Source organism: Perognathus longimembris, chromosome 1, assembly GCF_023159225.1.
Source record: "Perognathus longimembris pacificus isolate PPM17 chromosome 1, ASM2315922v1, whole genome shotgun sequence".
Lineage (NCBI taxonomy): Eukaryota > Metazoa > Chordata > Mammalia > Rodentia > Heteromyidae > Perognathus > Perognathus longimembris.
In genome coordinates this window covers 19,503,437-19,520,192 of record NC_063161.1, presented here as the reverse complement: position 1 = coordinate 19,520,192, position 16,756 = coordinate 19,503,437, and the positions used below count along the sequence as shown (strand labels likewise).

At 39.1% G+C, this 16,756-nt stretch overlaps 1 protein-coding gene across 2 annotated transcripts in view; it reads right to left on the bottom strand.

The window, feature by feature from the left end:
* The window catches only part of Fgd6 (FYVE, RhoGEF and PH domain containing 6), a 98,381-nt gene that overhangs the window by 23,943 nt on the left and 57,682 nt on the right, over positions 1-16,756 (bottom strand). For both annotated transcript variants that reach the window (XM_048358118.1, XM_048358128.1), the window contains 2 exons: positions 16,643-16,730; positions 1,953-2,003 (listed from right to left, as the gene is read on the bottom strand). In XM_048358118.1, coding sequence (XP_048214075.1) covers positions 1,953-2,003; positions 16,643-16,730 — 139 coding nt within the window. The remainder of the gene's footprint in view (positions 1-1,952; positions 2,004-16,642; positions 16,731-16,756) is intronic.

The following is a 16,756-nucleotide window of genomic DNA, read 5'->3' as shown; positions in this document are numbered from 1 at the left end:
GATCTCAACCTTTTATGAGAATTTATGCACCTGGCACTATCTTCACAGCACATACTCTGGACTTAGTCCCTGCCTTTCGGCCTACTGTAATTCCCAGGGGCAGGCTAGGGAATGGAAGGATGATAAAGCTGTTGCTACTCAGTGACCTAGCCTCCAAGCTTGCCTTCTACAATCCATTCTGCGATCCTACCATTCATAGGTATATTTGTCTCCTTTTCCTTCACCACCTCAAAAATCTAATCTCCACCTGCCCACCACACCATTTTCTGCTCTGCCTTTGGACATATGTTGCCCCTCACTGTTCAATGCTTATAATCTGTGCCTTGCCAAAATTTTCCATTACACAAGCTTCTTAATCTTCGGCCCTATACACAAAGTTGAGCTATGGTTCTATGATTCTGGATGAGTGTGTGGGTCTTGGGGCTAAAAACCAAGAACTTGAGCAGGTTAAGCATGCATACTGCCACTGAGCTACACAACCCCAGGCCCTGTCTATAATTTTTATGCTCATAAGACAGACTCTTGTCATCAGTGCCCACTCTTCCTCTTGCCCACCCTTTAGTTCATCTTCTGTCCCACTTCTTGCTAAGCAAATCTTCCTTGCTTTTTCAACCATCAGTTTTCTCCTCCTTTCCAAATGACTGCTCAAGGCATCCTCATTATAATAGTTTTATTTTTAATTTGATGGGACTTTTGTATTTCTTCATCTTCTGGGTTTTTTTTTTTTTTGTCTGTTTATGTTCATTTACTTTTGGTAGCACTGAGGACTTAATCCAGAGCCTGTACTTGCTGACCAAATTATTTTCACTCCCAACTCTTTCTTTTTGTTTTTAAAACTGGATTTCCTTGCTTCTTTTGCCTGGGCTGGCCTCAAACTCATGGTCTTCCTGTTTTTACCTCACAAACAGCTAGAATTTCAGGCATGTGCCAGTATGCCCAGATCTCTTCTTTAATTGGCAGAAGTTAGCATGTGCAAAGCCTTAAGTTTGATGCCCAGCACACAGAAACAAAAAAAAAATGATTAAGAATCTCTAAAAATGGAAGGCAGGCATGTACAATACTGTCACCCCAGCACTTAGGAGGGAACTGAGGCAGAAGGATCAAAAAGAATTTGATGCCAGCCTAGGATACAACGTGACCCTCCATCCCAAACCAAAACCAAACCAAAACTGGGTTCAATTTCTTAACTTGAACATGTAGAAGATGCAGAAGATAGTGAAATATAGAGAATGCACAAAATTCTTGAAATGAATAGGGTGTAGACGAACTTGTTTAATATTTCTGAAGAGCAGGACTAGAGATAAACTTGTGACATCTGGAAAAGGAAGAAGAAATTCTGTCCAGTATTAATGAGACAGACAGAGACAAAGAGGGAGGAATATACTATGAATATCAGTAAATTTCTTTTCTGTGGGCTGTTTTTTAAGCTTCAAGGGTAAGAAAGGTAGTAAGTCTAAAGCCACCATTAAACAGTCCCTAAATAATATGTCATTTTAGACTTTACCTTTGATTTGTGTAGTTTAGTCACTTCATGGACTCATAACTTTTAAACTAGTAAGGAACTTGGGGATCATATAGTTCACTCCTTGTTTTTGAAATATGAATAGACACCTACAGAACTTGAGGATACCACGGGCACAGACTGACTGGACACCTGTGGAGGGAGAAGCTTCCTGATCCAGGCCATGGCAAATCCACTCTTGTCAAGATGCTGGGTCTAACAGAGTGGCTCACAGACCTCCTGTGACCCTACAATCTCTCCTGCCTCCAGCAGCACTTTACTATCTTACCTAGTTCTAGTTTATTCTTTCCAGGGAAGCTTTTTCTCTTAACATTTCAAGTCTTCTTATGAATAACGTGGAATTTTGAATATGGGTTTTGTTATCAGATTTTAGTTTTGAGGCCCAAGTAAACATCAAGACTTCTATAACATATGAGACTGAGTTACTTACCTTGAGTATCTCTGTAATCTCCAGAGTCTTCTAAGAGATTGTTCAAATAATCTAGAAAAGAAAAAGTTATAGTAGTCATATGATGAAGCATTGTGTCCCTACTTTCTTGTTTATTCAATATTCCAGTCAATTTTTCCATTAATCAAATGTGTTAACTTTTGGAAGAACAAGTCTCTTAAGATCAGCTTGAAATGAGGACAAAGAATCAGAGCTCTAAACACTGTATAAGGTCACAATGATAATTTAAGATAAGAAATCATATGACTGAGTGAAAGACCTCACCAATATTACAAAATCTCTTTGTGTATGAGTCAAGACTGAAATCTACATCTCCTGATGCACAGTTCAACTCACTCCAATGCACATAAAATACTTTAATCTGGAGATCTAGTGCAAAATTCTAAGGTGTTTATGTAAACCGAATGCCCACAAGACAGATTTGTCAATCTAAGTGTCTTACCAATACCCAACACCCCCAAAGAACTCAATTACCATGCCTATACAAGTCATTTCAAATATGAGCAAACTTACACCCTGGGGACATTTGGCAATGTCTGGAGACATTTTGCTAGGCAAAAAGGAAAATTTTCATTTGCTGATTAGAGTTTAGGGATGCTGCTGAACATCCTATAACCTATAATAGACCTCATACAAAGGATTTTCTGGCCCAATATGTAATATGGCTGATATGTAAAGACAGTGCACAAATAATCAATGTGGTACATAGAGCCTCTTAGAATGTGGGAAAGCAATCTGGTACCCCTGCACAGTAATGAAAAAGGTTAATTTAATAAATCTTCAACATTAAACTGTCACAGGAGAGTTCAAGGCAACAACACTTCCTTATCTGTTGAGAGATGCAGAATGGCTCTACCCCCACTTATTTATCAAATTAATATAATTTCCTTTTCCTGGAACTTACCACCCCCTACCACAAGATATGGTCCCTATTGACTTTTCTGACTTTCTCTCTTGCTTTTACCTAGCACTGGCCCTTTGTTTATAACCAAAATTTGATTGTGCTCAATTTCCTCAACACTTCCCTGAGTTCATTGGCTCTATGTTATTTGTCTCTCATGCTCTCTTTTGAATCTGTCTCTGCATATAAAAATTTCACTCACATTTGTGTATGTGTGCTCACATGTGTGTACTGGGGACTGAACCCAAGGCCTCATTCATGCTAATTAGGCACATGGTCTACCACTGAGCTACACCTTCAACTCTTAACTGTAATGCTTATCTTAAATTCCTTCTCTCCTACAACACTTTCCACTTCAAACAATCATTTTCTTCTTTTGAATATGACTTAACACAGTGGTTACTTTATGCCTTCTAAAATTTGTAGGCCCCATATCTGATCACCCTGTCTCTCTCTCATAGCAAGTACTTAGCCAAAGTATTTGCTTAATTAAGTAAAGCACTTTTTTTTTTTAAGCTGTGGATTGAACCCAGGCCTTTGCACATGCTACTCAGCACCACTGAGCTATACCCTGCTAACATTTTGTTTAAAGGGAAGATGTACCTTAGTTTAGATAAAAGGTAATAAACATTGAAACCAATCCTAGTGGCAGCAGTGGCCCTGAAAGTGGAAAAAGGAAAGGCATATAGACTGAATGTCTGTATTTTTATCAGATGAAATCTTCATTTAGTAATACTATGAAACATATAATTTCATCCCATGGACTTATGTAGTCTTCTCAGAAGTGCATGAAGGAAAACTTGGATATCAGTGTCGGCGTTACAAAAGGAATAATCTCTCACACACACACACACACACACACACACACACACACACACAACTGCTGAAACTTCAGTACTTGAAGAGCTGAGTCCAGACATGCATATTATAACTATCCAGTGCTGGCAGTAAGCCATAGTAAGATATTGTATACAACCGTATTAAGCTTCCCTGCATCATAACATTGGTTCTATCTTATCAGAGACCATCACTAGCTATTTATATCTTATGGTGACCCGAAAGGCTGGAAAGCTAGCCTCTGAGCAAACAGATTAAAAAAAAAACATAAAAAATACGCAAAACATGACTGTACAATACACTTCAGAATCACCCAGAGAAAAAATTAACATCTTACTTGACTCCACTTAGAATATCATACTAAGCCATACTTGGTGGATCCAAATATTTATTATTTCTATGGCTGAAAGTTCAAGGGTTGAGACAAAGAAACCCTTTGTATTAGATGTGCCCAATGCCTATGATACTTCGTTAGTCAAAAGTGACTTTCCGGGCTGGGGATATGGCCTAGTGGGAAGAGTGCTTACCTCGCATACATGAAACCTTGGGTTGATTCCCCAGAACCACATATATAGAAAATGGCCGGAAGTGGCGCTGTGGCTCAAGTGGCAGAGTGCCAGCCTTGAGCAAAACAGAAGCCAGGGACAGTGCTCAGGCCCTGAGTCCAAGGCCCAGGACTGGCAAAAAAAAAAAAAAAAAAAAAAAAGGGACTTTCCTTCAGCTTCTAGCTAGGTGAAGAATATGGAAAAGAAAGTAGGCTTACTTAAATGTCAGATTAAGAGTTCTCTATTGCTTTCAATTTATTCTTCTATAAGAAGTATATTCATGCAAATTGAAATTTCTTTACACTTCAGAGAGCTCCCTAGAATTGTCAGTACTAGAAAATTCTGACCTCAGAATCACTGTGCTCAGCCTGATAAGGTTTGGCACTGCAAATTAAAAAAAAAAAAAAATTCCCCCTTGTGTTCAAACCTGGTCGTTTTCCTGTCAACCTGAATTTCTGAGAACAGAGCTTTAGTATTGGCTGAAGAGAAAATCCAGCACTAAGAGGTTACAATATCACAGTACCAATCAAGAAAAGGACAGAGTCAAGTCTGCCCTCTGTGCCAATTTTTAAAAACACAGTCTGAAAAATTCCAGTTTTGCCATTTATCCATCTATTCTCCATCCACAAATGTATGTTTTTAGGGAATGCTCTTTAGTATATATGGTGGGGAACTTTCACCTCTTGAAGGAAGACAGGACCATGATTCCCTTCAACAGTGGTGAATCACCCAGTGCCTCAGGTAAGCATGAGAAGAGGCTGAGTCAGAGGGAGGAGCATTGAAACCACTAGCTGCCCAGTGACTGTTCTCTTCAAGGTGGAACCCAGGAAAGAGACCAGACAGACAGGCTCGCATTGCTCACTGTAAGTAGAACCTACCACTTAGGGCCTCTAGGTTCCTGCTGAAACTTTCACAGTAACAATGGGGAAAACAGTCATTTCAGTTTGCCATGTGAAACTCGTGGTATCTTTCCTGCTTCTGCCAAAACAAATGAAGCACCATTCAAAAGCTCATGAATAAAAATGCCTTGACCTCTTGATCAAATAAATAATATTTATCAAAATGAAACAACAAAAATATCATGAACACTAAAATTATTTTCAAGAAAGATTGGTGCTATGAATGATCCCTATACATGTATTCTCTGGCCAGCAGGTGGCACCATTGATTAATAAACCCAGACTCTCAAGCCTTGCCATCATAACTTAAATGACACAAAATCAATTGAAATATGCCTAACCCCTACAGACAGGTAAGTTAAGTTTCTACTACTCATATACAAGTATACGATGAAAGGATAAAGCCCCAATATAGACATCTAAATGTTGTTATGAGCCTACATTTTCTAGTAGGCCTTACCATTCCCTGATTGCCTAATCAACCAATGGCCAACTTAAAATAGAAACCATTCAGAAGTCCTCCAGTTAACCTCTCCTAAACATTAATCATGGATGGGAATCTGGGACTTTTCTGCATTCAACACCCAGATTCCTACATTGTGTACTGAGAGTCACTGGTGGCAGAGCACAGAGGAAATGAGTATATAGGAGGGGTAACATTCCAGAATGAAGCCTTTAGAATTTGAGGTTGTGTCTTACTTCGTATTTACTCAGGTTTCATCTTTCCTGCATAAACACATAGGAAGCTCAGCAACACATACACAATTATGGGATCCTAAGATAAGTGATCTAGGCAACAAGCCTATTTCACAAAAAGTTTCAGGTTTTGAAAGAAGTAACTTAAGATTCTCCGGGCTGTGAAACAAAGTTCAGATCACTTAAAATACCAAGACAAAGATCTAAGTGTCAAGTTACAAGACTGACATCTTCCAGGCAGCTTGGGGAACATACTCTAGAGACCTGGCTATGGAATCACACCACACATGTAGCCAAGAAACAGTCCCATAACTTGATAAAAATGTATTTTAATTTCTTTATTTAACTGTCTGTCTATTTATCACTGTGGGCCTGGGCCTCAAATACACTGCGCAAGCCCTCTACTCTGGCCCACATTATTTTTCTGTGGTAATACCTTCAGATAGGCTGAAGGCATGGCTTAAGTAAATGAGCTCCAGATGAGCAAGCAAGCTGAACTAAGCATCAGGCTGTGAGTTCAAACTTAGTACTGGTTGGCAACAAACAAACCAAAAAACCTACCTTGTATATAAAGGAATTAAACCTGCCAGGCATGGTATTACATGCTTCTAACACCAATGAGTTAGGAGGCTTAAGTAAGATTGTAAAGTCAAGACCAGTTTGGGAAAACAATAAGACATTCTCAAAAAAACAAAACAAAAAAAAGGATTTAGTCTGTACTAAGTTGGAAATATTGTAGCAACTCTCATTCTAAAACATTGGGACACATACTTTAATTCTAAAAGGCATTATTAGGCTGAGGATGCAGTTCATATATATGTATACACATATACATAAGAAATTTTAAATCCACTTATCATAGGTTCATTCCATTCTCTGGAATTAAATTATGCAGCATGACTCTGCCTGTTAGCAATATCGACTAATCAAATGTTTTACCTTCTTGTTTCAAATTATACAATCAAACCAACCCAGGCAAAACGTTTGTGAGAAGAAAAATTAGGTCATTGTACACACTTGTGATCCCAGCCAGATGGGAAGTGCAAATTGGAAGATCACAGTCCAGTCGTGCCTAGCCAGAGAGAGAAAGAGAGGGAGGGGAATCCTATTATTCAAGCATAGGAGAGGGGAGTAGGTATGGCTCCACGGTAGAGTACTTGCCTAGCAAGTACAAGGCCCTGAGTTCAATCCCTAGTATCGCCAAAAAGTTGACAGAGAGAAACAGTCAAATTCCTTTCAAAGGTCCCACAGTGAGAAAAATAAGAGGAACACGATATCGCTTTATTGACAAGTTATTAACTCTTCCAGTATCCAGAACAATAGAGGGTTTTGGAGTTTCAATGATTAAATTTGAATGCATCCCAGGGTATTTTTAAATAATGACTACTATACATGGCTATAAACAAAATCACTTCGACATGTAGGAATAAAATTCCAAAACTCTAGGCTAATCTTCCTGAGAATATGAAGGATCACAAACATGTTAGAAAGTAACTAAATGGTTCTATGATACAAGGTATCATTTTATGCACAAATGTTAAAACTGTGGGCTTCACAAGAACAAGAAGTCTGAATTATCTTTATATCCCCAGAACTTGAACAACATCTAGCACACATTCGGTCAATTTGTGTTGCTGTTTGCTCATTTATTTGAAATGTACATAGTGTAGGCTAGGCTCAAACTTGCTATGTAAGAACAGTCTGGCCTCAAACTTACATTCCCTACCTCTCTCCACCTCAGTCTCCCAAATCCTGGGATTACATGTGCTTTTCAATATGCCTGGCTTGTTGTCTGCTTAATAGACTAATTAACATTCTATAGGTACCACTTCTTGCTTCTGATTGGAGTGGAGATGATTATGTTAAAGCCCTCACTGCTAATTACAATGTATTGTCGCCCCTGGCTCTAATTCTTCTGTGTCTTGAATGCTAGTTCAATTCTAGTCTCTGCCTATGTGGCCCATAGCTGTCTCTTAGTTATGTGCTATTTGCCTAAGTTAGAAAAAGTGGCTGTTCGGCTCTAAGTCTCTAGGCTCATAGCCTAGAAAGCAAACAATATCTTTATGTAAATTACAAAGGCCTCCTCCCAAGAACAAAGGGTGAAGAAATGCATCAATGGAACTCACTAGACAAAAGTTGAAAATGAAGTATACAACTTGTGAGTGGGGACAGGAGGGAAAAACTGGGAGAGAATAAGGGAAGGAGGTGACAGTGTCTAAAAAGGAATATACTCATTACCTGACTTATGTAACTATAACCCCTCTGCATATCACCTAATAACTATAAAAATTAAAAAGAGAAAAGCATCCTCCATGCCTCAAGAAGGCACTATCCAAAGTCACATTTATCCATGCAAGACTTGGATAACTCTGGTCCTGAAGTGTTACCCTAACTGACCCATGGACCAAAACTGACCTCAGGACTGTCCCATGGAAAATTTGGAAGCACATCTCCCAAGGAATAGATCTGCTGTGGGCTCCTTTCAGTAGGACAGATAGGCTAGGCATATCCACAACGTCCTTAGACAAGTCAAATCTACAGGAAGTCTCTCAATGAAAAGTAAATGCCCATTATTATGACCTGCTGGAGACTGCTTTTCTTAGTGGATATACTTTCCTGTTGTTAAGGCTGTCAGTTTGCCAAATGAGAATCGTTAAGTGTACAGAAATGACCTTGGCACAGTTAAACCACACTTTAAAATGCTCTTATCCACGTCTGTCCCCAGCACTCTATCAACAAAGAGGAAATTTAGGTTACGGAAGACAAGCATTTTACTATCCAATGGCCAAGTAAGGAATAAAGCGAATCTAGGCACCAAACTGTGTTCAACTTTATCTGAATTTCAATGATTTCTCCAAAGGGATGTGATGATTCTGGAAATTTTAAAGAAACCTGTGAGAGAAACTCTAGCAACAAATTCTGCTCACTAGATCTCTGCCAAGACAAGTCCTAGCAACAGAGATATTTGGCAACTTGCAGGGAATCTGGGTCAAACCCACACTTAGAATTGGAGAAAGAATGGCTCTGTAGTAATGTCTATGCATCAAACTTAGAATATGTACAAATCTGGATAGGCAAAATGAAGCATATAAACTTCATATTCACTAACTTTCAAGTGATATTCCTTCTACAATGAAGGTAGGTATTAAACCCCAGAAGTAGTCATCCCTGTGACATTATCACCATGGAAATTACACATTTTTATAGCACATTATGATTCTAGTAGGCAACTCCAAATACAATTTGCTCTGTTTTTGTTTTTGTTTTTTTAAATACCAGCACTGCAGCTTGAAACCAGAGACTGGGCATAGTCCTTTAGCTTTTTTGCTCAAGGCTAGCACTCTACTACTTGATCCACAGCTCCACTTTTGGCTTTCTTGTAGTTAACAAGGTAAGTCTCATGGACTTTCCTGCCTGGGTGGCTTTGAACTGAGATCCTCACATCTCAGATTCCTGAGTTGCTAGGATTATAGAAGTCAGCTACCAGTACCCAGCCCATTTACTTTTAACATTATCTCAAAACCCTAGTAACTATTAGATCAACCACTAAACCTTCTCTCCCCCCCCCCCAATTGTGGGACTTGAACTCTAGGACTGGGCAGAGCTGTCCCTGAGCTCTTTTGCCCAAGGCTAGCACTCTACCACTTTGAGCAATAGCTCCACTTCCTGTTTTTGAGTGGTTAATTGGAGATAAGAATTCATGGAGACTTTTCTTCCTGGGCTGGCTTCAAATCACAATCCTCAAATCTCAGCCTACTGAGTAGTTAGGATTACAGCAGTAAGCCACTAGCACCCGGCTTTTTTCCAGATCTTAATCTTAATTGGCAATGTCAATAATTAAAATGCAACTCCATCATTTCAACATCAAGGAACTACTGGATTGCTATATAAAACTGATCAACACGCTCTTATGAAAAGAAAATATACTAAGACTGGCTAATGTAAAGCCTCTGACTGATAGTTTTAAACTGATGTACAAACCTATAAGCAAATTCATTTTTAATATTATAAAGTGACAATAAATAAGTCATCAAAATTGAAACTTCTTGACTACTCTTTTGTAAAGAAAAGAAACCTGGGAGAGGGGAGAGATTGTATTTTGATGTTGTAATCTTGAGCCACTGATAATAAAACCAAAAATGTTAATGTCATCTCAGGCAAAAACCAAAACTGCAAGAAAAAGTAGGATAATATATTGTTAAAGCCACCTTTAATATAAAATAAATATTTTGAATGAGATCAAAGAAACTACTTGATCCACAATAAAGCAAAGTTCAAAGAACTGTTTTTCCCTCTAATATAAAAGTAGAAAAGATTTTTCAGAAGAAATTTTAAATTACATTTTTATTATATTTTCTCCATTATGATCCTCATGGATTTAATGTTTCAACACTGTGGTAATAACTTTCCACAAATGGAAGGTTTTTACTGAGAAAAAAATACACACTATATAACACAGGTAGAAATAAAAAGAATCAAAAAGGATATATGGTAGTCATCTTCAGATAGTAGAAGATGAAAAGAAATCTGGCTTTTTAAAATTGTATTTTATACGTGCAAAGAGTCCTTCAAAGAAAAAGCTAATCCTTACAATAATAATAAACCACCAGAAAATTTTCCCTCAAAATAAATACATACCTGCTGTGACTATGACTTGTACTAAAGTCTGCCTCCTCTTTAGATGGGTGTGCAGTTTGGATAAGGAGACATGACATAGTTTGGGGAATAATTAAGTAACTGTAAGTCAACCACAAAACAAGCAGCCACACCAGTTCAGTTTTTAAGAACTGAGGAAGAGCTCAAAGGGAGCCAAAGTAGTTGGGTGTACCCTCAGAGAACTCTAAGACCCATGGGACAGAGGTCACCATGCTGTCTCAGTAGCTGTGTCCAGCTCTGGGCTAGCTGATGTTAGTACATGGTAAGTGAATGAAATTTAAAAAAAGAACATGGCCTTGGAGGAAATGGCTCAGGAGCCAAATCTACCACAACTAGAGCAAAGGAAAATGAAGTTCCAGTAATTCTAGGTTATAAAACTGTGGTCTCTACACTATTGATAAGTGTAATGGGGTCCCCCAAGGGAGGGGACCACAATGTGATAGGGTCCAAGGGGGGAGGGAAATCCCCCATCCCTCCAAGAGTCCACCACTCAGACAGTCTCAAGTAAAAAGATGGATTTATTGGGGAAATAAAAAGCATACTGACTGGCTAGGGTCACCGCCCAGACTAGGGAGCTGGAACTGCAACCATAAAAAGCAGGCTGGCTGGCCAGCCAGGGCGATAGATAGCTCAGGGAGCTGGGATCCAGCGCCCCGGGCCATGCTCAGGGTTGGGTTATAAAGGCAAATACAACATGGTCAAGCCTGCCACACACAGGTAGCCAATGAGGTTACAACACTTACAGAGCATGCCAGGTCAGACGCAGGTGGCCAATGGAGTTACAGTCTGCCTCATAGCAACTGTTTGAACCAACCTATCACTTTAGTTAGACTTGGCGCATGGATTTGGTGGGTCTCACATGATGCAGGCGGATACGTCTACTCATGGGAGGGCACAGGTTTAACCTTGAATGTTCCACTACTCAGGTGGTCAAGCAGTTTACACAATCTTATCACAGCTAAGGGGAACTTCCCTGGATAGGGCAGGGGAGATCTTAGTGAAGATGGAGTTGGCTTCTGCTCTCTTTAATCTGAGATGGAGTCAATCTGACCCCCCTCAACAGCCAATGATGGTGCTGGCCAGATCTGACCTCCATATTACAATAAGTATGTTTTCAACTTTTCTAAGAAGGAAAATCAAAGTGTGTCCTTGGCAGAGAAATGAAGCGATGATGTGCTTGGCTACATAGGTATGTGATAGGAGATGGCATGAACAGTATGGAAGATACGGTGCAATTTGGCATAGGCTAGAAAGGCCTGATCTGAATCATCATGGAGATATGGGAAGAGCAGGAACCAGAGGTAAAAAAAAAAAAAAAAAAAAAAAAAAAGCTTATTGGATCTTACCAAGGAGGAAAGTAAAGTATTTCAGTCTTTTCCACAAATTTATGAGTAGGTAACTGCAAGAATGCTTTTAGTCCTACATGTTCGTTAGTTATCCATACACACTGCAAACATTCATTGGTACTACTACTCTGCATGAAGACTGTTAATCTTACAGAGAGGTACATTTCCCTAAGCCGTGTGTGTGTATGTGTGTGTGTGTGTGTGTGTGTGTGTGTGTGTGTGTGTGTGTGTGCCCCCAGCACTCCTATGCCTTTTTGATTGAGTCCTTAACACTGACCTAGATGAGAAACTACAATGGGATGATAAAGTCAGTTTTGATCATAAGAAGATGAAAGAGGAGGAAAGAAGCAATGGCAATAAACAAATGCTACTCCTACAGCAGTGTCTTATCTTCTTCCTTCAGGCTTTTCATGAGTTCTAATCTCTCAACTTCAGATAATATCTGAGTCCCAAACAGACTTAATGACCTAGCCTGATGTACTGGTTCTAAGTACCAACACAAAAGTAAAAATTTTAAACTTTTAGTCATATCACTTACTTTATTTCTTTAGAGCATTTCATTACACAACTGTATACAGTTAGAGTCTAGATTCTTAGATCTCATTTTGAGTTGACCTTTAAAAAAATGCTGCCAAGAATTTATTTATTTTATGGTGCTGGGATCCATCTTTAGCCTTTCATACTAGGTAAGTACTGTATCACTAGCTTTCTCCTTACTGCATCTGCCAAGGATACATTTGGGAGGGGTTTTTGTTTGTCTGTTTGGTTTTGTTTTTTTTACTACAACAAAGGAAAAAGAAAAGCTATCTCAATGGAACACCCTGCAAAAACCTAAAAATCATTGCCCCCCAAAAAAGAAAAGGTAATTGGTTAAACAGTAGCAAAGATTGCTGTGCCTGGGTATTTCCACTTACCTTTCTCTAAAATGATTCCAAAAGAAACCATCTGGTCTTATCAGTCCTTCATCTATGTATTTCTCAATCTTCCCCTCCCAAGAAACCAAGCTGGGTACAAATCTACTTATACCGAGTCAGGAAGGATTCTATTTCCTTCTCTGCCAAAAACTCACAATAAATCAACATCAGCAGTTGCCTCAAAGACTCTCTTCCTTTCTCCTCCAGTACACTCTGTGTAATTGGAATTACTTCAAATCCCAACATGGAAATAAAAGTACTTACGTCACACAGCAGTTGGGAGGATTAAATCATTTCAGCTTGTTTACTCAATGATAAGTAACCCAGTTAATATTTAAATAGATGCAAACTTCAGACTTAATTTCCAACTTGTAAAAAATCTAAAGTCTTAGACAAGGAAGCTTAGGCAGCAGCAGAGAAATACAAAGTAGGGAGCAATCAAACCATCATAAAGTGCGTGTTGGAAAATTAAAATTTTAAGTAAGAGTATAAAACCAGCCCTTAGCATTCACCTCCTTAGGATCATAGGACCTTAGGTGCCTTAATAAATACTATCTGTGTAGCTTTTGGACAGGACATTTCATTTTCCACTTGTGCTTTCCCTTTGATAAAAAGATATTGTCTTCAAAACACTAATAGTAAAACAGGGTCACAAGAATGAGAGAAATCAGAGATGGCTTCACAGAGAATGAAGGACTGCAGGTCAGACTCAGAGGAAGTGAAGAGTTTGTCAATGTTAGAAAAGCACAGGACAAAGAATACCACCTATGCAACCTCTAATTTTAGTACTCTGGGAGCTTGAAAAGCTATTCATTAGTTTTGCCTCTCAATGAATCCATAATTGCTGAGGACCTACTTTGGACATAAGGGAGCTGTACATCAAACAATGGATAGCATTTTCCACTTTAAGAAACAGGGAAACGTGGTTTAAGATTAAGAGACAGATCAAAACTAAAAATATCAGTCTCAAAAATGAAATCTATTTTCTTAAAAAGAATTTTTAGAGCCAGGCGCCAGTGGCTCATGCCTGTAAAGCTACTCAGGGGGCTGAGGTCAGGATTGTGGTTCAAAGCCAGCCTGGGTTTTGGGAAGTCTGTGGGACTCTTATCTCCAATTAACCACCAGAGCACTAGCCTTGAGCAAAAGAGCTCAGGGACAGAGCTCAGGCCCCGAGTTCAAGCCCCCGCCCCCCACACACACACAAAAGGGAAGGAGAGAGGAAAGAAGGAAGGAAGGAATGAAGAATGAGAGAAGATACCAAGAATTTTTAGAGGTGGATGCCGTGGGCTTACATCTGTAATCCTAGCTACTTAGGGGGTTGAGATCTAAGGATCCCAGTTCATAACTAGCCTAGGCAAGAAAGTACATGATACTCGTATCTCCAAATAACTACCCCCCTCCCAAAAAAGCTTGTGGCTCAAGTGGTAGAGCACTAGCCTTGAGCACAAAAACACAAGGACACTGAGGGTTCAAGCCCCAGCACCTGCAAAAAAAAAAAAAAAATTTAACTTGCTTTTGCCATTTCACCTTTTCTCCACTAAAACCAAACTCAACATGCCACCAGAATTAAACATGGGTAAGCTTTATCACTATGTACATAAGCTACTATGTGGGGAAATGTTTTTACACTAAATTTTCAGAATCCTAATCTTAGCTGTCTTTTGCCACAGAAAATAGCACTTGTTTGACAGCTGTGGAAATATCCTACACTATTCAATAGTGTTTTATGATAGAGCAATGGATTTATCTAACAAAAACACATCATGTGTATCAGTACTTTCTTTTGTCCTGTGTATTCCAAAGCTCAGCCAAAAGTAGAGGAAAGAAAGTACAGATGGCCAGGATATCTTCAAACTGTTTGGTTTGCTTTATGTCATTCCAGAGAGAAAGGCTACTCACAGATAGAAATTCAAATTAAGCAATGACACACCTTGGGTGGTAGGTTCTGAGTATGAAAAGCAAGACTACCTCTTCCCAGTGTCTAGGCACTAGGCAAGCTAGAAGTCCGGAAGCTTCTTTGTAATGGGAAATAGAAAGGAAGAGGTATGCCAGTGGCTTACTCCTGTAATCATACTCAGGAAGCTGAGATCTGAGGAACATGGCTCCAAGCCAGCCCAAGCAGGAAGGTCTTTGAGACTCCTATTTCCAATTAACTACCAAGAAAGCCAGAAGTAGAGCTGTGGTTCAAGTGGTAATGCAATAGCCTTGACCACAAAAGCTCAGAGACAGCACCAAGGCCCCGAGCTCAAGCCCTAGGACCAGGACAAAACAAAAAAAAAGTGGAAAATGGGGAGATCATAATTTCCTAGGGTTTATCTGCTACCTTTTCTACCATTCAATGAAGCAAACAAGCATGACTTTCTTTCTTTCTTTTCTTTGGCCAGTCCTGGGGCTTGAACTAAGGGCGTGAGCACCATCCCTGGCTTCTTTTTGCTCAATCAAGGCTAGCACTCTGCCACTTGAGCCACAGCACCACTCTGGCCTTTTCTATGTATAAGGTGCTGAGGATTCAAACCCAGGGCTTCATGTATGCAAGGCAAGCACTCTTGCCACTAGGCCATATTCCCAGCTCCCAAGCATGACTTTTTATTGTTGTTGTTACTGGTATTGGTTGTGAGGCTCAGATATTTCCTAAGCCCTTCTGAGTAGCTGAGATCACAGATATACCACCATGCCCAGCTTACTGATTGGGATAGGGGTCCCACTAACTTTTTGCCTATGTTTGATTCAAAACATAATCTTCTTGATCTCTGCTTCCTGAGTAGCTAAGATTACAGACCTCACGTGAGCCACTGCACCCAGACTACATCATTTCTTAAGGCCGTTAATCAGAATCAAGTACCTTGAACTCTATTTACATTATACACATTCACTGAAAACATTGTGGCATTTTAATGTCATCCATTTTGATTCAATGTGTAATCCGCATTACATATGTATATTAAGGCACTTAGACATAAATTTTTTCAGCAAATATTCCAGAGGCTTGAGTAACATTTGTTAGACGTATATTAACTTTTCTGGTAATGCAAAACATAATCTCTATTAAACCTGTCAGCTCATCTATGGAAATGATATCATGATATTTGCATAGCTATGTTGAGGAACTGAATGATAAACTACAGAATATAAACCTCTAACTAACATGTGCCTCACCCAAATCACCCTATTTCTACTTCGTTCCATCCTTCTTTCTTTCCTTCTTCATCCTTCTCTCCCTCCCTTCCTTCTTTCCTTCCTTTCCTTCTTCCATCCATTCTTACTTCTCTTACTCCCTTCTTTCCTTCCTTTTTCCTTTTTTAACTATTACAATCATAAACTAAACAGACAGTTCTAAAAATTTGCAGAAGATACTGACAAATGATAAACAGGAAACCAAAATAATAATAATAATAATAATAATAATAATAATAATAAAGAAACTGAAATTAGTAAAAATAGCAGCTAACACTTTCCATGTAATTTAGCTCATTGGTCAATCTTTATAAAAACCCTCTGACAAAACAAATAGGGGCCATGACAGTATTATGCTAAAATAAAAACCCTTGAGTAGTTGGGAAAATATCTTTTTGAGATCAATAGTACTACTCAGGTAAAATACACAAGGATGTGGTATTGGGATGATGAATGATGTTCTGAGCAAAAGCCTTTATACATATGAATGCCCAGAAGTAAGAATGTATACAAAAAGATAAAAAAAAAAAAAACTGAAAGCAGTTCAGTTCAGGTGATGGATATGGGAAAACCTAAACAATCAATACACCCATATATATTAGGTAGTGCTTGCTGGAGAGATATGAAATGGGCATTCTTAAGAAGATGGAGCATCAATAGGGTACTGAGGGTTTAGTGGCTGGTAGGGTGCTGAAGATGCTCACCTGTCAGAAGCAGCCTATACTGGGGAATCCTCTGAACTGGTTTGAGCAGGTAATGCTTGAGGGCTAAGTTGGCACAGCGAGGACTCATCTGAAACAAAAAGGCATTCAAAGTAA